This window comes from Eptatretus burgeri, chromosome 7 (genome assembly GCF_056783735.1).
Source record: "Eptatretus burgeri isolate ZD-2024b chromosome 7, Ebu_testis_v1, whole genome shotgun sequence".
Taxonomy (NCBI): Eukaryota; Metazoa; Chordata; class Myxini; order Myxiniformes; family Myxinidae; genus Eptatretus; species Eptatretus burgeri.
Genome location: NC_140967.1, coordinates 13400449 through 13425144, shown reverse-complemented (window position 1 = coordinate 13425144; position 24696 = coordinate 13400449). Strand labels below are relative to the sequence as shown.

General features: G+C 46.7%; 1 protein-coding gene across 2 annotated transcripts in view; it reads right to left on the bottom strand.

The window, feature by feature from the left end:
- Positions 1–24696, bottom strand: part of LOC147022703 (uncharacterized) — a 156279-nt gene that overhangs the window by 14675 nt on the left and 116908 nt on the right. For both annotated transcript variants that reach the window (XM_085887484.1, XM_085887485.1), the window contains exons 9-10: positions 18189–18278; positions 9105–9227 (exon numbers count right to left, since the gene is read on the bottom strand). In XM_085887484.1, coding sequence (XP_085743610.1) covers positions 9105–9227; positions 18189–18278 — 213 coding nt within the window. The remainder of the gene's footprint in view (positions 1–9104; positions 9228–18188; positions 18279–24696) is intronic.

Here is a 24696-nt window from a genome sequence, read left to right as displayed (position 1 = left end):
CCTCTCCACAGCTCCGTCCCCTCCGCTCCGACTCCAACGCACACGACGACCAGCTCCTTCTTGCCAACTCCACCGCCCGCGAAGTCTTAACTCTCTGTTCTCGACTTTCCTACTCTACTACTCCCTGGACTGATGAACACGGTCGCTTATATCAGCCCCGTGGCTTCGCCCTCTCATCTTTGACCCCCTCCCTTCGACCTTTCACCTCGCTCCCCATTGGCCCGAGAAAAAGTGGGCGTGAATGCTTTTTGATCCATAAATTTGCATATATCGATCGCCCTCCAACGCCCTGGGGGCGGGGCCAAATCGCCCCTCGCTCACCGATTGGACGGCACAAAAGTGGGCCTGTGTCGTTTTTGATCCGTTTTTGAAGTGGAAAATCCGTGATTTTGTACACGCTGTTCGGCGCGAGCCCTGCACGAGTCCAACACCGGTACCCACAAGCGGCGCAAGAACGGTGGCGATGCGACGGTTGCGAGGTGTGACGTGAAGGTCGTGGCGGTTGTGGTGAAGCGGCGTTGTGGTTGGTGGTTGATGTTGTGGTTGTGGTGGTAATCATGGCGGTTGGTCCAAAATAAAGATAGCAAAAGAAAAACGGCTATCCTGAAGAGTCGCAGCACGCATAAATGACATGTATTCCCACTAGACAACGGGTTTGGGCCTAACTACACATGTACTTACCGAGATACCTCACCTAAGGGACCTGAATGGTGGTTTGCGAATTTGGTAACCACAACACTACCCCCTCCCCTTTTTACAGACTCGTCCCGAGTCGTCAAATTTTCGTGTGCCATCATGTGTAGTTTTCCCCTAGTACATTTTACCTACGGATCCCTGAGTGCGACATTCATGGTATTCGTGTCCCCAAAATAAATAACCTGAGGGCTGCGTAACTACCTAAACAAACTCACTCGCACGGACGACTTAAATAAAATTGCCGGCGCTAAGACAGACATGCCGGGGGCGCACTCATATTTACAGTACATCTTAACCTTAACTTACAAATTTTACACTAAACCATGGCCCAGGATCAATGAACTCTGCAAAAGAAAAGCAGTTAGCAGGGAGCCAGGCTGCTCGCATGCAGTCTCTGGCTCAAAACAATGCAGGTGACAGGGAACGTGGCTGGCTGCTCACACGCAGTCCAAGGCCTTCCCTTTTGAACTGAACGCAGTGAACCACAACGGTGCATGGGCTGCACAACGCAGTCTCCGTGCCAGCTCAAGTGGCACACGCAATGAGCACAACGAATGGATGGATGGATGGTTTGAATCGAACTCAGTGAACCACAACGGTGCATGGGCTGCACAAACGCAGTCTCCGTGCCAGCTCAAGTGGCACACGCAATGAGCACAACGAATGGATGGATGGACACAAACACGGTGCACGGGCCGCCACTGCAGGCCCGTGTTGTAGCCGCCAACAGGGCAGTTCTCGCAGCTTGCAAACTGTTGCCTTGATCCTGGCGCACATGGCAATGAACAGGGGGGGGGGGGGCAAAGCAAAAATTGAACGGGGCGGTGAACCTGGGCAGTGGGCATGGCATGGCAAAGGTGAGCAGGCAAACACAGCCCGCAGAAGAAGGCCGCTGCAGGCAAACACAGCCGGCAGATGAACTGGCCGGCACAGGCCTTGAGGAAAAACAGCCAGCAGATGAAGTGGCCGGCACAGGCCTTGAAGCAAACACGGCCAGCCGATGGCACAGGCCTTGCAGCAAAACAACAGCTGCCGATGAAGTTGGCCGGCTTCCGCCTTGAAGCAAAACACGGCCAGCCGATGAAGTTGGCCAGCCTTTGCCGTTCAGTGGAGGTTGGTGGAGGGAGTGCGGTGGTGCTGGCCGCTTGGAAGGCGGGCTCGGACCTACCTACCTGTCTCCCTCCCACCTATCGCCTTTGCCTGTCACTGTACATACCCACTCCCTTAATTTGTGAAAAACCAATTTAGCCCCCACTTATTTTTTTATTTTTATGTTTACTTCCCCTCTATAAATCGTCCCCTAACCCCCTTTATCGTCTTTGTTCGGCTAACCTATCCTGTCACCTAGCCTACTCCCAACCCCTACGTTCCCTTCCCGGAGGGGAATAAGGGAGAGCTAACGTCCTGTGCCGAGGCCCAACGAAGCCTCAGAATGGACTCCCCAGAGTTCGGCGATCTATAACCAAAGTGGGTCCAGCGGCCCACAACGACAGCGAGGGGATGGATGGTGCGGAGGGGTACATCTCCTAATCTACCCTATCCATTTAACTGCTAAACTACCCCGGGGCTTTCAACAAGCGCCTCTCACTTAAACTATTGGTTCTAACAACCCAGATTCCCGTCGCCCGTGTTGGTGTCCTCACAATTTCGGGCCTCGCCCCCCCCAATTTTCTCTCCGTGCCCTCACACGGTCTCCTGGCAAGGACACCTGGCTCCCTTTGGCAGGCACGACCCTCTGCCGAATCTCCCGCTATGGCACCCCCGGCACTACACTGCCTCTGAGCCTACCAGCTCCCTAACACCGGGGAGTGCCCCCCATGGCACCTCCCCTGAAACGCACACGTGGCAGGCCAGCCTCCCGGGCCCCTTTCCGAGGGTAACCCGTGCCCACAACACTGCCCACGCGGCTAATGGCGCCCCGGGCCCCCGCACCAAGCAGGCGCACCCGTGCCCACTACGCTATCCCGGCCCCCCATGGGCCCTTGGCCTACCACGGCCGACTAGCCTGGTGCCCGGGGTACCCACTCAGCGATACTCACCTTTCGCAGCCACGCTCCCAGTCCGTCAACAGGGCTCCTGCACCCCTCCAAATGGGTCTCGAGCCTACTTTCCCACCAACAGCAAAACGACCTCCATTTTTCAATTTGACTAACCCAGCTAACTCACTTTACTCTGACCCCGGGGTCCCTTGGGCGGGAGTCACTCCTCCCCCCAATCACTCATCGCACCATGCATTCCCCATTCGCTCCATCCACACAGACCCGCTGGCCTCACTCACTCATCATGTACTCACCTCACAACTCTTCAACACACACACCGCTGAACTCTGCCATCCTCCTATCTGCATCCCCTAACTAACTCGTGCTCCCACGTCGTCCCTTAAACTACAGCACGTTCCTTTTAACACTACGTAGCTAAACTACGTCCCCTCTACACATCCACAAGTCTGTCACAGTCTCCAAAATAACTTTTATTTCCCATTAATCAATTTCCCAACCTAAATCTCGCTACAATCCCTCGAACTAATCCATTCCACGGACTCCATGAGGACTTACCCCTGCCCCATGAAGTCGGTCTAACTAAGCTAACCCTTCCCCCTAACTAGTTTTCATCCTGTGCCCAGGGTCAAGGGGGTCTTCCACCCCTTGCCCAGGAATCCTGTGCACCCGAAAGTGAGGCTTGCTTTTTTTTTCCCTTTCAATGCGCAGCACCTGCGCGGCAACTCAGAGCTCGCGCACTTTACACCTGCCCGTGACGTCATGCAGCTGCACGTGTTCCTCGTCCCTCCTTGGACGGTACCATCCGGCAGAGATACCCCTCCTGCCGGATTCCAACCCCACGTGCAGCCATGACGTCACCGTGCGCATAAAAAAAAACACAAGCCCCACGTCTCGAGGGGTTCCCCACGCGAACACATGTGCTTTGCCCGTTGGAGCTTAACACACACGATCGCGTGGAGAACCCGTCCGGTCCAAATCCATTTACTGCCCAAACTTTGTCCGTCCGCGGGATCGGCAAATCCACCGCGTGCGTTTCCGGACCGGGACTTCACTCTCGCAAGCGAGCACGTGGCGGTCTCGTGCGTTGCACAGCACGAACCTCGTGCTCACTGCTGGGTGAACCCGGCACGGTCCCCGAAACAACTACAGCCGCTACTCGGCTTTCTTTCTTCTCATGTCGCCGTCTCCGTCTCCATTCCACCCACGCACACCTGCGTGTTACGACGCACACAGTCCACACCATTAAACTCACACCGGGAGACGCGGCTGCGTGCTCCCGCATGCCAACCGACATCTCCCTTACATACCGCTCTCTCACACACACGGTCTCCCTTGCACACAGCGACCTTGCACACGGCCGTTCACTCCCGCGTGCGGGGGCACTCACCCGCGGTGCCTCACTCGCACTCCGTGCCTCATCCACACACGCGGGGGCACTCAACCGCTGTGCCTCATCCACACACCGTGCCTCACTCATACACGCGGGGGCACTCAACCGCGGTGCCTCATCCACACTGGCCGTTTCACTCACACACACGGCCTCTTCCACACACGGTGCCTCATCCACACACGGCGTGCTGGGAAGCACGCACTCCGGCACCATCGCCACCACACCACTCACACACGGGGTCGCTTCCACACACGGGGACGCACTCACGCCTTGCACCACACACATAGGGACAACCACACTGGGGATTCGTGTCCCCACAAGGGTCTCCGGGGCCTCTATACCCCCCAAGCTCTCCGTGCACCTGTCCGCAGCACTCGTCCTCTCAACCTCGCAAAGCACGACCGAACTCACCTGGTCGTGACTCGCCTCAAGGGGGCATACTCCCTCCCCTCGTTCCTGGAGGAGGCCATCCAGGTGCTCGCACTGGGTCTCCACCCAGTCCGACAGCTCACCCCCATTATCCTCCACTACCTGTGTGTGTGCGTCACTTACCCCGTCTTCATCGTGCAGTCTCTCCTCTATTTTTTCTGTCTCCCGTGTCTCTGCCAACTCGGTCACCTCTTCACCCTTTACCTCCCTTGTCTCAACTATTATTATTTCCTTTGTCACGGCCTTCATGCCCGCCTGCAGGCATCGGCCCATGTTCTGCGTCTCACCCCGCAGCTTTTTCGTTTCTTCCTTCATTTGCTTGTTCATGCCTTTCATTTCGTTTATAAATTCAGTTGTGTTTGCATCCATCTTTTCGATTATTTGTTTGGTCATGCCTTTCATTTTGTTTTTCATTTCATGCGCATTCGTTTCCATTTGCTTGTTCATTTCGTTTTTCATTTCATTTGTATTTGCATCCATCCTTGCTGTCATTGCCGCCAGCATGGCGCATAGCTGGGCCATGTCGGATGCACTCAGCTGAGCCGTTTCGGCAAGGGTTGGGGAAGGGTTTTGGTGGAGAGGGGGGGGGGTGTCATACACTGCGGCCGCTGCCGCACCCATTTCGGGCTCTGGGTTCAGTTGGGCGAGTCCGTGTTCCTGCACAATCAACATTTCCTGCTCGGAGATTCCATCCTGGACCATGGATTCTACACATTCTACATCCATTTCTAATACCCCCGGCTCCCGCTCGCCTTGAGACGCCATCTTGCTTCTCGTGAAGGGTTAATTTAGCTCGCTCGTAATTTGGAGGGAATCGGGGGTCGCTTCTCTCACCCCTGGACCGATTCCCGTGAATTTAGCCGGAGACAGGAGAGCCCGTTTTCCTGTTCTCCGATACCAGTGCCGCGAGGAGGGCGATGAATTTGTATCGCACGACCTGACACCAGTGTTGCGGATTCGCGCCCGCCGGCGTGCTGACGGCCACGTAACTCGAATCGCGGCACGTCGCCCACCGGACGGACAATCCAGTCGTGACCCTCTCGGACTAACGCCGGGAACCAGTCACGGGTGGACCTTTCGGTCTCACCGCGATCGAGCCAATCAGCCCCCGCGTGGGATAGGGTTGCTCGCCAAATTCGACCTACCTAAGTACCCACGCGGAGGGTAGACCGGGCGATCGCACCTCGCCGCAGGTCGACTTCGGACACGGGCCACTTAAGCGACCCGTTCCGTACTATCAGAATAACCGAGCGGTGTTATCGTCGACCTCGACGGTTCGATTAATTATCGGGCGTATTCAGCCCACTACCAACCCTTTACGTGAAGCAAGATGAGGATTCAATGAAGGAAATGACGAAGCGAAGCGGGAAACAGTTCAACACAAAGCACATTTATTCGCGGCACACGGGAAGCACACATATACAATTCCACCAAATGCACACAGAAAAGAAAAACACAATGCAATTTACACAAAAAGCAAATGTAAAAGCGAAGACACAATGCAGAGCTAATACCGACTACCGAGCACACGGCAACACTTATACAATTTTACTTCACAGACGGCGCCGACAACACATACCCAAAACCAAGGAAAAGAATACCCTCAAAGATGAGGCGGGCCTGAGGCCGAGACCGGGTCGGGCCTACCCGTCTGGTGATGAGACGCGGAGCGGCGATGGTGCCTCAACTCCGCGGGCCTCGCGGGCAGTGTCTGGTAGGGGGTGGGAAAGGGGCCCCCTTGGTCGCACTATCTCAGCGCGGGGGGGGAAACAGGAGGGGGTTGCTGATGCTCGGGGTATAGAGGATTTTTATTGTCCCGCGACGAGCGTCTCCACCTCGGCCAGGTCGTGCTGTCGGCCTCCCTGGGGTGCAGCTCCCTGCACGACGCGAGCACCCCCTCGTCTGCCCTCGCCGCCTCTCCACAGCTCCGTCCCCTCCGCTCCGACTCCAACGCACACGACGACCAGCTCCTTCTTGCCAACTCCACCGCCCGCGAAGTCTTAACTCTCTGTTCTCGACTTTCCTACTCTACTACTCCCTGGACTGACAAACACGGTCGCTTATATCAGCCCCGTGGCTTCGCCCTCTCATCTTTGACCCCCTCCCTTCGACCTTTCACCTCGCTCCCCATTGGCCCGAGAAAAAGTGGGCGTGAATGCTTTTTGATCCATAAATTTGCATATATCGATCGCCCTCCAACGCCCTGGGGGCGGGGCCAAATCGCCCCTCGCTCACCGATTGGACGGCACAAAAGTGGGCGTGTGTCGTTTTTGATCCGTTTTTGAAGTGGAAAATCCGTGATTTTGTACACGCTGTTCGGCGCGCGCCCTGCACGAGTCCAACACCGGTACCCACAAGCGGCGCAAGAACGGTGGCGATGCGACGGTTGCGAGGTGTGACGTGAAGGTCGTGGCGGTTGTGGTGAAGCGGCGTTGTGGTTGGTGGTTGATGTTGTGGTTGTGGTGGTAATCATGGCGGTTGGTCCAAAATAAAGATAGCAAAAGAAAAACGGCTATCCTGAAGAGTCGCAGCACGCATAAATGACATGTATTCCCACTAGACAACGGGTTTGGGCCTAACTACACATGTACTTACCGAGATACCTCACCTAAGGGACCTGAATGGTGGTTTGCGAATTTGGTAACCACAACAATATATATATATATATATATATATATATATATATATATATATATATATATATATATATATATATATATGTATATAGATTTATGTGGAGTGTTGTGAATGTTACCATGACCTTGACGAGTTTGGACAAAAAGTCTGCACCATTTTCTCAAGGAAATGGTTGTGCTGCTGAACACGAGTAGGCTATGGCAGGAACTTGGAATTTGGCCTGGGTGTTGGTGAAAGCTCTTCCACTCAGCAAAAGCTCAAAGCACACTGGAGGATCTTAATCATCCACAAATTAATGCCTGGAGATAGGTCCTTAACTTAATGTCACTCCAATATATGGCTTGCTCATTGAGACACACCTAATGTGTGAAGCATCAATATGATAGTTATGGTTCCCAAAAGGAGGCAACAAATGTTTTGTCTTGGTGTCAGTGGTGTCCCGCTTTTGAAGAACAAGCTTAAATTTTTTTAATTGGGCTTGGCTGTACTTCAAACCTGGGAGCTCTCTTACCTGAAACAAGAATCATACCCCTAAGGCATCGACCCAAATTCAAAAATCCAAACCCATTGGGACCATATTCTGTACAGAGCATTGGTGCTACTGAAGCAGTCTCCTGGGCTATTAGGTACAATCCTGGACAGGTCGTCACTCCGACGTCGGAAATCAGATGGCTCAATCATCCCAGCAATCTGCTACTCATTATGCCGATCTCGGGAAGATGACAGGGCCGAGACCAAGGGTTTCCAAACCCAGGGAAGCGAGCCAAACTTTGGTCGTGTAGGCCCTCTGATGGGTCGCCGATGACCTTAAGTCTGCAAAATGAAAAACTGTAAATTTTCAATGCTCGCAAGAAGAAATGTAAAGGATCACCAAGAGAGGCAAAAATAATGAAAAACGGCTGCATTGCAATATTTTGGTTTGTGCTGTATTGCAATACATAATGGCTGTATTGTAATGTCGCCACTTAATCTTTCAGCGATATATCGTATTTAAACGTTGGCAGATTGACAACTTCTCACAAATCCTAGTTTTTGAGGGGGTGGGATTAATGTCAAAAGCATTTTCTCTGACAATTGTTATTGTCGGTACTGGAACCATTTGGGTCGTGAGGCGAATGCGATTTCAAATTTTGAGTCATGGACAAAAATGTTTGGGAACCACTGGCGAAATCATCAAGCCGTATTTATAAATTACTGTTTCAACATTAATGTTCACTTTTTTACACCTTCATTTATAATCTGTGGCAGATCTATTGCAATGACCTTTATCATTATATTATGACTGCGATCAAAGAAAAGAAAGTTCATTTTCACCGATGGATGCTGTTTCATTGGGAAATAATACGTTTGTTTTCCTTGCGAGGCAGTATTGAAAGTGTAACCAATTGGCTAATATAATGAGTTTGCTAGACCGGGAACTATCAGTGATCTCTGATCGCAGCCCTCCAGTTTAAAATCGAGGTTGGAATCAAAACCAGGCAAAACCTCAAAACTTCATTATCATCTCCATTCATTCAAACCCGCTTCTTTCAAAAGCACGTGTATCTTCTCTAGTTTGTAATTTGCCCCAATTCTACTTCTGAGCTTTTCTACACCAACTGAGAATCGTCTCCTTTTCGCCGGCAACTGCTTTGCTTGTGATGTTGTACCTACATGCATTCTTGTCCTATTACAAACACTTTCTACTGACACTTCTTGTCTATTCTTCCAACTCTCATTCTTCCATGTGTCAACAATTGTATTTAAAAAAGTGATTCATTCGAAGTTCCCATTTGTTGTTTCATGAATGAAATTTTATTTTTTCTTGAGTTAATTTAAATTTTAAGAATAACAGAAACAGCAAGGAGATGCAAATAACAAATTCAATTCTATTATTATTATTATTATTATTATTATTACTATTATTTTTAGCAACAAACAAAGCTAGGTCACCAAGCAATTTTGATACTCACGTGGAATTTCTGGAAAAGTGAAAACTTGTCCATTGTATACAGGATTGAATCCTTGGAATACACCACGTCAAAGGTGTTTTCAGGAAATTCACGCATTGTTGCATCACAGAGCTCAAAATGGACCTAAGTATAAAAAAGGACACCGTACCTGGTTACCTTTTAATCACACGTCACAAACTGCTTCTCATTCAGATGTCTCAGTGGCAGAGTTGTGCTTTAGGATTATAAAGTGGTTAAAGTCTCCAAATAATCACGAAGTAAAGGGACTGGACATCATGAGAAACTGATCTGATCATATGCCCAAATTAATTGTCATGTGTGAAGGAAGAATTAACTGAATAATTCACTCAAACTTTTAAAAAAGAAGCAAACTGATTTTCAGAGTTGTCACCAAATCACAAGCAACACCAAATAAAAAAAAACATTTAAAATATTTTCAAACCAGAAAATTGATGCTTTCTTGCCAGCTGAAATTTTTGGGGGTAAACTTCATTGGATGGCAGTAATCCCTTGTGTCCACATTTCCTGAATTCCAATTTGGTTTCAGGTCACCAAGGGTGAAGCCAATTTACACGAGACTGTGATACAATTCTCATGTAGTAATATTGTAGCAACAAGGACAAGAAAGGTGTGGCAACATTTTATTGAATGTGCCACATTGTTCTGCAATTTTTATGCAATGAAAACTTTGGAATACACAAGTTTTAAGATAAAAAGGATTCTTCACCACCCCTTAATATAATAAAAGAAGCTGTTGGTTTGATGGCTGATCATACATTTGGAATGTCAGAAAGTTCAATCTCGAAATAATTGGGCCAGTTCCCGTTTTGCTGATATCACAGAGGAAAGTTACTATAGGAATGGAAGGTGAGCATTGGCCACGTGAATTATTCACAAGTTTACATCAACACGACACATGTAAGAAGATGGAAGAATGAGGAAGGAAATATGGAAGGGTTTTCTCACTTCTCTGGGCATCCAGCCTGTGCACAGAGTCATCTCTGCTCAATATGGCTGCTCACTGCTATTACAAAGTCGTAGTTTGATCAAAGTCAATTTTAATCCCATTTTAGCTTCAAACATATCCTTGTCTTATCCAGATATATTGTTACGGTTGTGGAAATTCACAGATCACCATTCAGGTTCCCCGAAGATCAGTTATGTCGATAAGTGTGTGTCCAGATTAGATTTCCCCACCAATGTCTGAAGGGCATTATTGTGTGCCGGGTTGTGCATCGTCGAGTTAGCCATTATTCTTTTCTGTCTTTAATTTCAAACAAACACACCACTCCTCAACACCATCTCTACAACCCATGCCACCTCCACCACCTCAAAGACATCTCAACAACCACGCCATTCCCACCACAGCGCCAACCACACTGCAACAACCACATCTCAACAACCTCGTCAATCTCCACAACACAGTGACCCTCCTCTACAAACAAAAGCAATGGTTAAGAATAACCCAATACTCTGAAGAGAGAACAACTCGACAACTCCTGCCCCGATATTCTGGAACGGGTAAACATAAGTGACGGTTACAAAAAGTAGGAAAACCAGAGAACTCTCCAGGAAATTTCCCCTGCGCACTGAGAAGGGAGGGGCGAACGCCCCGGGGTGATAAAGGGCCACGTTGGAACGCCGAGAAGAGAGTGGGCAGTTGGCGAGCTGATGAGAGAGTCTCTCTCCTTGGTCTCCTTGGCGAGTCGGTGTGGAGAGCCCCAGAGTTGAGTGTTGGAGTCCGGAGTGAGTGGAATTGGACAGAGGAGTTGGTGGAGCCAAGTCGGAGAAAACCACTTGAGTTTGAGTGGAGTTCGGGCTTGAGTGCTGAGTCGAGTTCGGAAGTGGAGCTCGAGGGCAGTGGAGTCGGGCAGAGACACCGAGGGTCACCGAACCAGGGCCCAGCGAGTCACCATGAAGGTGGCCAGGTAACCTGCATGGCCTCGCGGAGCTCCTTTGGTCTCCCAAGCTCCGAGGAACATTAAAGGCTTACGGGCCCAGTTCTACCTTTTCTTTTCTGGGGTTTTTCCATGGAAGTCTGTGGCGTCTTGTCCTTTTAGTAGGATTGTTATAAGTGCATGTACATACTGAATAGACAACGGCTGTAGGTCTTTTTGCTCATGTCTTGTCCCCTACCCCCATTCATTGCATAAGTGTACCAATAAATATCCCCATTGTTTGAATATTCACCTGCTCGTTGCGTCCCTTCCTCCATTGAACTGCCGTAATTGCATTCGGAATATTAGCTGGTTTTTAACACCGATAAGATAATCGGGTCCGACGGGGCTTGGCGATATAAAACCGCTCGGCAATCGCAAACGGAACGAGCGGCGTAAAGCGGCTCGTTTCCGTGCAGGCTCCTTTGAGGTGTAAATCCCTGTCATTTCTGTCTGTGCGAATAATTAGGTATATCGACAATCCGGCGATCAGCCCTGTCACGCGTGGACAGAAGAGTTGGCTGATTTATGGTGTGGTTAACAACACCCATAGCTGGGTTTCGACGTTGATCCGAAAATCTGTGGCTGGATTTCCACTTTCGGTGGGCGCGTACGGCCGCAAATTAGCTAGAGGTGGTCGCCCGCATGCCGGAGTGGCGGAAATCGACAACACTGTTGTCAGGACGTGGGATTCAAATTCATCCTTCTCCAAAGTAAGTTAACGGAACCGGATCAAGGGTGTGCGAGGCGACCCTCCGGTTCAATTAAATTCCGAGCGTTGAAATTTTTTTTATTACCGTTACGCAAAATGGCAGCTCAAGGAAAGCGAGGGCAGGAGGGATTAGAGATAGATTTAGAAATGATAGAATCTATGGCCCAGGACGGAACCGCCATGCAGGGTGAACTTTCCCCACAAATAAATTCAGAGTGCGAAATGGGCGCAGTGGCTGTGGCGGCGGACGAACGCCCCCCACGTGTGAATCCGCCCACAGATCGTATGATGGAAATGTTGATGCGGATGATGCAAGAGATGAAGGAAGAAATGAGCGAAATAAATACAAATGCACGCAAAATGAAGGAAGAAATTAAGAATGAAATGAATACAAATGCACGCAATATAAACGGCAATTTGGATGCGATGAGGGGCGACATGGATGCGAACATGCAGGCATTCAGGAGCGATATGCGAACACTGCGGGGTGAAACGCAGAGCATGGGGCTGAATCTCCAGGGAGGGCAAGAGGCACTAAATAAAGAATTGGAGGAAGCAAAAGGCAACATGGCGAAGGAGATCGGCATGATACGAGAGGACGTGAACTAATTGAAAGGGAGTGTAAAAGGTGTGTGGTCCGCGATGGAGGTGGGCAAGAAGGACGTGACAGGCGAAATAATGTCGGTCGGACATGGGGTGAAAGAAATTTAAAAAAGAAAGACAAGAACAACTGAAAAAGAAAGCAAGGTTGAAGTACGCGGAGATAGTGAAGGAACAACAAATGAAACAGGAAAAGGAGATCGGCCAATTGAAGGAAACTATGAGATTGGAGAAGGAAAAACATGAGAAACAGTGGGAGAGAAAACAAAAACGATATTAACTTGAAATTAACCAACTCAAGGAGAGAGCAAAGTTAGAGTCCACAGAGATGGAAAAGCTCCGGAAAGATAACGAACAACTAAGGGGGCTCAGAGAGGAAGAACAACTCAAATGGGAAGGAAAATGGAGCCAGGAAGAAATGGAAATAATAAACGAAGTGAGAGAGAAGTTAAAGGAGGTCGAGGTGACGACAACGGAGACGCAGGAATTAAAAGAAACTAAAGACAAACACACACACACACATGGAGTTAGCAAGGGATAATGAGGGTGAGCTTGGGGAATGTTTCGTGGTCCGGTACAAGCAGCAGGATAGCATCCTTCAGGAACGGAGGGAGACACTATGCTCCCTTGAAGCGGATCGCAACAAGGTGGGTCCGGTCGCTCCATGTGAGTTGGGGGGGGGGGCGAGTGCTGTGAACGGGTACACGCGGAGCTTGGGGGGTATGGAGGCCCCGGGAGCGCTTGTGGTAGCGCGAACCCCCAGTGTGATTGTCCCGGTGTGTGTGCTTAAGAATGTGTCGAAATGCATGTTGAAACGCGCGCATAGCGTGGGTGAAAGGCCGTGTGTGAGAGAAACTGCGTGTGTGAGGTATGAAAGAGAAATGGCGGTTAGTATGCGGGAACACGCAACCGCATGTCCGAGTGAGAGTGTCATGGCGTGGTTTGTAAGCGTCATGGCACGTTGAAGTGCGTGCGTTGAATGGCGACGAAGACGGTGCCAGATGAGGGACAAAGGCCGTGTAGCAGCCGTAGCTGTTTTGGTGACCGTGCCGGATTTGCATGGCAGCGCGTGCGGGGTCCGTGCAATGCTTCGCACGAGGACACCATGTACGCGCCTGCGCAAGTGAGATCCGGTCCGGAAATGCACATGGTGGATGTAAGCCGATCCCGCGGACAGACAGAAGCTAGGCTGGATATATGAATTTGGATCGGATGGGTTCTCCAGGCGAGCGTGTGTGTCTGATAAGATAATCGGGTCCGACGGGGCTTGGCGATATAAAACCGCTCGGCAATCGCAAACGGAACGAGCGGCGTAAAGCGGCTCGTTTTCGTGCAGGCTCCGTTGAGCTGTAAATCCCTGGCATTTCTGTCTGCGCGAATAATTAGGTACATCGACAATTTGGCGATCAACCCTGTCGCACGTGGACAGAACAGTTGGCTGATTTATGGTGTGGTTAACAACACCCGTAGCTGGGTTTCGGCGTTGATCCGAAAATCTGTGACTGGATTGTCACGTTCGGTGGGCGTGTGCAGCCGCAAATAAGCTAAAGGCGGTCGCCCGCACGCCGGAGTGTCAGAAATCGACAAAAATATCAATTCATCATAATATTCCTACAATGTACATGAATCCTTGTTGGGATCCCAACTATATAATTTGGCAGTTGCTCAAACACGCCAATCAATCATAGGTTTCAAAAGACAAAGTAAAACTCAAGATGAGTGTTATGTACTTAAAGTACAACAGAGGCATGATGTTTCAGAAATAATAAATTGATAGACAAACAGCAATAACAATACTGTACTTAAAAAATCTTTTTGCCTTGGAGAGATCACATACTCATTATCTTTGCAGAATTTATGACAAATATCTTCACTTTTTAAATCCATAATGAAATATATTTTGAATAATGCATCGTTTTCATACTGTCAACTAGAAATGGATGAGGCGTGTGTGTGCGTGTGCGTGTGTGTGTGTGTGTGTGTGTGTGCGTGTGCGTGTGCGTGTGCGAGTGATGCTTTTTGTGGAGTTCTGCTGGAGCTTTCTGGTGTGGAGTGTTAAAGACCAAAATGATCATCACGATCTCCTGAGTTGATTAGGCTAATTAACGACAAGGAACCTGGAAGAATTCCCATGTTTTAAATGCACCCCATGTTAAGCAGAGTGACCAGTCCTCATTTTCATAAATGCAAAGGTGAGCCAATGAAAAAAGCCAAGAATTCACAAGGTTTCGGAAAAGCGATGATAATAGAAAACCGACACGCCAAGAAAACTGATGGAAAACTAAGATGCCAAGGTGAACAACGAATAGCCAAGATCTTGTGAAAAAAGCCAAGGAGTGGTCACAATGATGTTAACGTTGTTTCAGGCAGCTCTTCATTGGCCCTTCAGCGGCATGGCGTTCTATTTACAAAAGAAATAACAAAAAGAATGATAACATTGTGAGAAAGCACATATTTATAAATACTAATCATATGACCAACAATTAAAAGAAAAAGAGCAATCAATGATTGCAGACCTTCGCCAGGACTTGGTTTGTGTGGTGTTTGCGCACTGGTGTGTTACGTAATTAATGAGACATAATTAGAACTGCTACTTCATATATTAACAAACGTGAACATGAACGACGCAGGCATGATTGGCCAAATGGCCTTCTCATGCATCGAAGTTCCTTTCGTACCTTTGGGTGATGTTGTCAAGAACAGGAAGAGGTGGGTCCTTTAATAGATAAGGACATGTTTCCTTTTCTATTTTTTTTTTTTTTGCCAAGATTGTTTGTCTGTTTGTCACACGATTTTTGGACAGTTTTCAAGTAATCGTTCTGAATTTGTTGTTGTGTGTAGTTGACTGAGAAAGGCCAGCAATGCTTAATTTTGGTGAAGATCCGAATCCGTATCTGAGGATTTTTAAGTGATTCTTGACCATTGAGAGATAGTGCCAAAATGACATATAGCACAATATCTCAAAATATTATGGATTGATTCACACGAAACTTGGTGAACAGGTTGGGTGTGTGACAAGGACAAATGGATTAAATTTTGGTGAACATCCAATTCCAGATCTGGATATGAGAATTATTTCATTTTTAACTGATTCTTCACCATTGAGTGATGGGACTAAATACGATATTGCATGATATCTCAAAAAGATGAAGACGGATTCAGATGAAACTTTGTGGACAGGTTTGCTGTGCAAAAAGGACTAATTGATTCGAATTTTGTGAAGATCCGGATCCGGATAGGAGAATTTTTTTTAAGTGATTCTTCACCATTGAGAGATGGGGCCAAAAACTATGTACAGCATGATATCTCTCAAAGTTGTGGACGACGTGTGACAAAACTAGGTGGATGAGTTGGCTAGGTAACAAAAACAAGTCAATTCGATTTTAGTTCAGGTCCGGATTCAGATCTCACCTATTCGTGGGAAACAAAATGTAAACTGTTCAGCCTGGCGGTGAGATGTGTGCAACCGAGTGCTGCTCCATTTCCCCAGCTATCACTCTGAGTGAGTTTTCATTTCTTTGTTTGTCTGTTTGTCTGTTTATTTGTCCACACAGAACTTTAGTGTTTTTGTCCGTAACCGCTTCTCAGATTGGGACGAAATGTTCACCATATGAGTGACGACTCATGTACAGAGTGGCCACAAAGTCCATATGCGTGGTTATAATTTAGTTGGAATATGTCTGTATGCTTCCCTCCATTCTCCACACAAATGTGAACTTTTCTCCAAGTTCTTCTGCACATCTTCCATGTTGAGGGTTGGAGGTCATAAAAGCAGCCCCTGAAGGCTGTTGTGATGTCTTCAACTGTCAAGAATCAAATATCCTGCTATGTTCAACTATTCTGATAAAAATCAGCAATCTTCAGCTATCCTGCAACAGTTGAAGACCTCAAAACAGCTGTCAGGGCCTGCTTTTATGACCTCCAACCCTCTACATGGAAGAAGATGTCCAGAAGAACGTGGAGAAAAATTCAAATTTATGCAGAGAATGGAGGGAAGCATGCATATAAATTCCAACTGAATTCTAACTGTGTGCATAGGGACTTTGTGGCCACTCTGTGAAATGTTTTATTGATAATTATGACATCATAGATCACGTGGTGTGGCAGCAATGTTGGAAAAATGGGAAAAAAAACTTTGGACCTCTATCTCTAAAACTGCACCAAGGAAAAAGTTGAAACTTGGCACGCAGCAAGTACTCCTCATGGGGAATAATGGTGATTTTTTCATGTCATAGGTGCCTTCGTTATGACATCATAATTGCATATGTAGAACACAACATTGATCAGTATGAAATTTTTTGAGGGTCATATAGGGATAAAATGGTCCACAGAAATTTTTTGATGCCGTTATCAGTCACGTGATTTGGCAGCCATTTTGTTTTGAGAAAAAACCCCTTCAAAAATCGTCTCTGACGTGGCCAAACAGATTGAGGTGAAACTTTACAAGCATGACCAACTATCCATGAGGAACAAAAGGATCATAGACATGACATTATTGGTCACATGGTTTGGCAGCCATATTGAATTTACCCTAAAACATTAAAATGGGCTTCTCCAGAACAGCTGGACAGATTGAGGGGAAACATCACACAAATGTTACCCAAGCCTTGGCTGTCCAAGTTTATGAAGGAATAATTTATCGGTCACATGGTTTGGAAGCCATATTGGATTGAAGAAAGATATTAAATCATGTTTTCTCTGGAACTGCTTAATAAATTGATGTGAAACTTCACAATTATGATTTAGTATTGATGGGAAACACAGGTTTTAAATTTTGACTTGATCAGCCACATGGTCTTGCAGCCAGAATTATTAATTTTTTGGATTTGGGTTCTTTTTGATTTTTTTTTTTTAAATAAGGCTCACTTGGTTGTGCCTGGGTGGGTTTGAGGGTGGAGGAGTCACAGCTGACATGTGAATCCTGTCCAGGTTCCTCCTGATGACTTCAACTTTTCTTTTTGCTTGTTTGTGTTCCTTCTGATTTCTTCAATGCAGGACTGTAGCTATTTGGTCTTCCATTTGATCTAAATTGAATTTATTATAATTCCATTCTATATTCATTTGAATATAATCATAATAAATGTCGTGGGTCAGGGTCAGTTGTCCAATCAAAGCGACGTTGCATCATAGCAGGACGTCTTGCTTCCCGGTCATCACTGCCAACTGTTATTATAAGAACAATGTTAAAAGTAAATAAAGATGGAACGTGAAATTCACAATCACTCCCCCGACAACTGTGTGCCAATTCCAACCCTTCCAGACTTGCTACATAGGATAAGCATGACCCCAAGTCATGTTTTTATCTTTGCCGGTGTTCTTGGGGGGGGGGGTGGGGGGGAGGGATGCAAATTATCGATGTAAATGTGTGTCTTGTCGCACATCCAGATGGGAGAGGGTATGACAAGTCTCCACCATTTACAGTGCAGTATTCCTGTCTCCACGTTTTCCAATGAAGTTTGGTGTTTTGAATTGTAAGCAGTAGGTATGTTTTAGCTTCATGCACATAAATTAATGGGTTATTGATTTATTTTTTCATACACAGAGCTGTCAGTTAACTACACACCGTCGAAATAAAGGTACACGTCAGAAGAACGTGTTGCATGCTTGGAACAAGATCGCCCGGAGAGTGGGTACTCTGCTAGCTGGTTCAACGGACCAATGGACCCACGAGTATAATCAAACAAAGCAAAGATTATTGCATACACAGGACAGAATGTATTAAAAATGCATTCCTAGTTGTGCAAACAAGCTGATAATAGGAAGATATCGCTGAGTTCAGATACGAGTAATAATGCTGAGTCTGTAATTTTGAATAGAAGAGAAGATTGGATTTACCTTTGGGACATTTTCTTCAATCAATCTCTTCTGTGCGATCTCAAAGGCATCAAGGCACAGGTCAATGCCAAGAACTTCAACCCCAAACGTCTGAAATAAAATCAAGACATGTTTCCTTATCTATTTCAAAATAAAAAAGTAAAGTAATCAAAACTGTCTTATGAACCTGAAATCTTGAAATATTATCGACTCAGAAGTATGTCACGGATCTGGGGTTTGAGGCTTGCAATGAGGGGAAGCACTCGGCCCCCCTCCTGACCACCTGGTCCTGAGGCCACTGGGCACAGATCGCTCCGTGCACCAGCAGGTTGTCAGCAATCATGAATGCTGACTGGCACGGCCAATACAGGCAGGGTTACAGTACTTCACGTGATACCTTCCCTGTGGACGGAAGGCCAATCGAGGTCAGCGCCCTCAGTGCACACTTGGTTTACTGCCGAGCATGACAGTGAGTGTGCGCTGGCTGACAAAGCAAATTATTGAGGAAGAACGTCCTGTCTAACCTTACTTGTGCAATGCATTGGACCAATAAAGGAAAAGACAACCGAGACAGATTGGAAATAGCAACAAACAATTATTATTACAAACACACAAGGAAGTAATCATTTAACATCAAGTATTTATTAGCAAGAAAGCAAAAAGGCACATAAGAGCAGATTTACGCATAACACATATTCTCCTTCAATGTAACTTGAACAAAGACTTGGCCATCATTCACTCAGGGGTGAAGAATAAAACAAGGACTTTTTTTTGTATACCTTGTCAAGGCTCGTATGAGAGCTAACACATAACGCACAGCAAGGGGGTGGGGGGGGCATGAGACAAGAGGGGTGTGATTGGGAAGGACAAAACAGTGTGGAACAGAGACATTAGGAGATCTGTGGAAGGGAGAGGGATGGGGTGGGAATGTGGGGAATACAAGATGGACATTACAGGCACTTTCAGGAAGGAAAGCAGGGAATTTGAAGTATGTGGGCTTGGGTGGATTATCGGGGGTAGAAAAGATCGAGGATTTGGATGGGGGATGATAAGAGGTGGTGGTGAACAGCTGTTTTGAAGGCCTGCAGGGAATAATGGGATTGAATAGAGTGAGGGAGTTTATTCCAAACCGGGGAAAAAGAGGAATGAAAGAGTGAAAGTGAGCAGCGATTCGTGATTTTGGTAGTTTTACCAGAATGGGGTTGTTAGCGGAACTTCAGCGCCCTGCGGAAACATGGTGGGGACAAATCGCAGAGAGAGCAGGGGTGGCGAGACTGGAGAGGAGACGGTAGAAGACAGAAAGACTACTGACCAGCCTGTTGTGAGAGAGTGAGAGGCCCAAAGACTCAGCCTCATCGCTGGAGATGCCAATGATCCGAAATGCCTTGGTTTCCACAGTGTGAAGCCGAGAAAGGTGGGAGGCAGGAGCACCAGCACAGAGGGGAGAGCAGTACTCCATCAGGCTGTGGACGAAAGCTTGAAAATAAAATAAATGTCATTAATGGAGAAAAGGAAAGCAGTCTTTCATTCTCTCCCTCACCTCACACAAATATACAGGAGAATGCAGAGGAAAATAGATGGGGAAGATGGGCTGTGGCGATGTGAAGTGATGGGGACACGCAGCTGCTTCCCTGATGTGCCCCGACCCAGTTGGTAAGTCCTCTCTGGCGTCCCAGATATGTGAACTGGGTGTGCGACTCGCCCTCCTCTGCCTCAGATTGTTCCTCCTCAGACCCTCATCGATGAGGTGCCGTTGTTCAAGCTCCTCATACTTCATGGCTGACAGGATCGAGAATGTCGGATGACACTCGTGGAAGGAGTGTTCCTTTTCCACAGAAGCTCGACACCAACTGCTCATGAAGCTTTCCTTTCTTTTTCCTCACCCGTTTTTGTTCCTTTCATTACAGAGCCTGCTCAGGCTTTTATTCGTCTGCTCAGGTGAGCTTGGCCCATTCATTCCTCCTTTTTACATCTTCCTTCTGCTCTCTCTTCTGCTTTCTGCCTTTTGCTTCTTCCCTTTCTGCTTTCTGAGCCATCTGCTCGGATGGCCTCTAATGCCTGCTGCCGACTGGGCAATCTCCATAATGCAAAGTCCTTTCTTGGCACATCAGAGCTCATGACCATGTACAAAGCTTTCGTCCTCAGCCTGATGGAGTACTGCTCTCCCCTTTGGGCTGGTGCTTCTGCCTCTCACTTTTCTCGGCTTCACGCTGTGGAAACCAAGGCATATCGGATCAATGGTATCTCCTACGATGAGCTTGAGTCTTTGGGTCTCTCACTGTCTCACCACAGGCAGGTCGGTGATCTATCTGTCTTCTACCGACTCCACTCTGGCCTTGCCCCCCTTGCTCTGTCTAAGGTATGCCCCCCCCATATTTAATCAGGGTGCTCAAGGTCCGCCAGCAACCCCCTTCTTGAAAAAGTACCAAAATCAAGAATCAATGCTCACCTTTACTCTTTCATTCCTCTTTTTTCCCACCTTTGGAACAAACTCCCACACTCTCTTCAATCCCACTCTTCCATCAAGGTCTTCAAAACAGCTGTTCACCTCCTTCTCTTATCATCCCTCATCTAAAAATAATGATCTTTTCTATCCCGCAAGTCCTCCCGATACCCCCCTCCTTCAAATTCCCTGCTTTCCTTCCTGAAAGTCCCTGTAGTGTCCATCTTGTTTACCCTGTGTACCCCACCCCATTCCTATCCCTTCCACAGATCTCCTTAGGTCTCTGTTTCACACTGTTTTGTCCATCCCACTCCCACCCCTCTTGTTTCATGCCCCCCTTGCTGTGCATTGTGTGTTAGCTCTCATACGAGCCTTGACAGTGTATACCAAAAAAATATATCAAAAAAACCAAACAAACAAAAAAAAGGGAGCCACTTCCACACCTCAAATTTCTCTCACTTATTTTTTTCCTCCTCCTCCACCCCCATAACTCTCACTTTCTCTCTCTTTCTCTCTCATCCCCACCTCACACCCTCCCTCCCTCAGTGTATAGCAATGTTTGGAGAGGCGTCGCTCCCCCCTTCCTCACTGTTTCCCCTTCCCAGCTTCCTCTCTCCCCTTCCCTCTCTTCCTTCCATGCTCTCCTCTCTTCTCCCTTTCATCCGTCCTCTCCTCTCTTCTCCCTTTCATCCGTCCTCTCCTCTCTTCTCCTTTCCATCCGTCCTCTCCTCTCTCCCTCCCCTCCTCCCTCCGTCCTCCCTCCCTCCTCTCTCCATCCTCTTAATATCCCCGTAAGCTGAAATTTTGCGTTCCAATGGCCATAAAAGCCATTACACCGGGAAAAATCAAAGAAGCATTAGAAAACATCCATAAATGAAAATATAAAGAAATGAAAATAAATAAATGAAAAGAAAATGCAGGTGAGTGACCCAAGATAATGGAGAAGCATGGTAATTTTGTGTGCCGATGGACATCGAAGCCGATACGCCAAAAAAATAAAAAATCACAGAACTATCTGAAAGCATCCGTTCATGAAAATATAAACAAAATGAAAAAAAACAAGGAAATTGAAATGCAGGTGAGCGACCTGAGAAAATGGGGTGGTTGTACAGCTGGTCTGACATGAGGTTTCTTTGAATTACATGACACAGGTGAGAAATTAGTTTCGTTATTGCTTACAATGTGTAAGCATACACCGCTAGTATATATGTATGTATGTATGTCTACAGTATAGATATGAATTTACATATATATATATATATATATATATATATATATATATATATATATATATATATACATATATATGTATTTACATGTATATATATATATATATATATATATATATATATATATATATATATATATATATATATATATATATATATATATATATATATATATATATATATATATATATATATATATACACACACACATACATATGCAAAGACCCACCCACATATCTCATCTGTGAATAGAGGGAATAACTAATTAGCTCTCACCGAATCAATTAATTCCAGGTGGCTATGATTATCTATCTATAATTCCAGCAATCTGTGTGTGTGTGCGTGTGTGCGTGTGTGCGTGTGCGTGTGCGTGTGCGTGTGCGTGTGCGTGTGCGTGTGTGTGACCACTGTTTCTCGACAACCACTGGTCCGATCTAATTGAAACTTGCCAGATATATTGCTGGGGACCCGAGGATGTGCCTTTTCAAGGTTTGATATTAATCGGGCAAGTGCTTCCCAAGTTACGGCCATTTATTTACCAAACCAATGACAAGACATGTTGTTGCGTGGGCCTGGCCGATGGGGAAGGGAAGCTCAGCCGCGTTCCCCATTAAGGGTTACAACGTACGGGCTTACGGATAATGATGACTTCGTGTATTCTAATAATTTCTCGATTTCTTATGCGCATTTATAGATAAACACAATGCCCCAAGTTATGATCGTTTTCATATTAGATCGTACATAAATGTCGGTAACATCAGAGTGCTGGTATGCTCCGAACCAGGAAGTAATTTTTTTTTCTCTCTCTTCTCTTCTCTTTTTGTTTTTCCTTGCCACGACATTGCGAAAAGGTAAAATACATTGGCGCAAATTGAATAATTGGGTATTAAAACTAAATTGCGAATAATCGTAACTGCGAATAATATGTGAACTTCCGGGCCACGCACATATGCGCACGCAAGAGCGAAGAAATGGCCTGTGTGGTTGTTGTTTGTTGCTCGCGCTTTGAATATTTATTTATTTTTTATTTTTTTCACGGGCACGTACATATAAATAAATCCACTCCTCCCACACTCTTCTCGCTGAAGAAGCTGCATAAAGCAACCATGAAATGCTACCCAAGGTAAGCCCTTTGCTGTTTCAACCCCTTCCCAGAGTTCCTCCACAGCTGTGAAGACGTTCACAAATAGTCGTATAAGCATGTACCATGTGTAAATGTCAAAATCAGTCAATATAAAAATGAAAAACAAAGACCCACCCACATCTCTCATCTGTGAATGGAGGGAATAACCAATTATCTGTCACATAATCAATTAAACCCAGATGGCTAGGATTATACAATTAAATCGACTCCTCCCTTGCTCTTCTGGCTGAAAAATCTGTATAAATCAAGCATGAAAGGCTACCCAAGTAAGCCCTTTGCTGTGGAGAAACTCTGGAAAGGTTTTGGAAACATCTTTCATCCATTCACTTTTCATGCATGTGCCATCAATTTTGGTTCATTTGGGCGACCTTGGGGAATGGTAAAGATTAAATTATAATTGAAAGCATTCGCTGAGAAACCAATTGGCCGTCTACTGGGACAAAGAATCCTGGCACTGCCAAAGAATCGTGGCCCTCCCCCTCTGCGTGAGATGAATGCGGCACTGCTGGGCCAATTAGGCGATGATGCGGGTGGGGCCTCGAGCATCTCGGAAGGAGTGCTTGCCACTGACTGGAAGAGAATAACAGAGGGCTCGAGTCAGTTTGTTCTCTCTCACAGAAAAGTACCAGCACAGCAAGAAGTAGAGACCTTCTTGAACACTGATTTCTCACAGTTACACCCGACGAGCTGCAGCAATGAGACTGGAGCTGGTGCAACCTGAGAAAGAACAATCAGTAGCTTTTTGTCTTGGTTTCGCCACCTCAAGGTCAAAGGGTCAAGAAAAGATGGGTTCAATACCATATCCTGGCACCAGATATTACGCTGGACATGGGCACGGCATATATGTTCAATCCATGCTCCCTGAGTTAGTGGCAGTTTGTCAACTCCTTGTTCATCTGTGAGTTACTTGAACAAAAACCATCTCAGTATCTTTGCTTGCCCAAAGTGGACTCCAACTGGAGAAAAAAGAGAGCAAAGAAACTCTTCACAACCAGAAACAACTTCTTCAGATGGCTCATCCCCTTCACCAAGGTCAGCTAGTGCTCTCAGAATGGTGGGGCTTGCCTTCAGGAAAGTTGTAAAGCACCCCTTCTTTCCCTTCCCTTGGATATGTCCTGTCGTATCACACCCTGCACCGGAAATCAGCTGTAGTTAATATTGGTATCAGAGACATTTGCCTCTTTGTTTTGCATGCTTGCACTATGGAATGTGAAAGAGTGTGACATGTGTTGCTGAGCTCTTTGGCACATGTGTCTGTTGTTGCAGCTTGAGTTCCTTGTAATGTCCACCTCATCATAGCAACTAGTTCTGCAGGTACACACTGTTCTTCACAATTTGTCAATGAGCCATTAAAGGTCCATGGGTTAGATTCGCTGGCTTGCAAGATAAATTTCCTGATAAGTTTGGAGCAATGAAAGATGGTCTTCATGTCTCGTCTGATGGCTAAAACATCACGTTTCTCCACAACAGTGTCTATTGCTGACCGAACAGTTTCCTTAGAATGAATGACTGCAGGTTTTATTCCTTTTGCCTCAGTAATTGTGAAGTTTGATATTTGTTGTTCTATGTTGGTGAGTTGCACTGCATGTGTTAATCTGTGGGTTTGGAATGCCATGATTGTGCATAATTTGGTTGTATCCTGTTGCTACTTCACTCAAAGTAAGGATGCTTCCTTGATCTATAGATTCCTGCAATTCAGCATTGAACTCGATC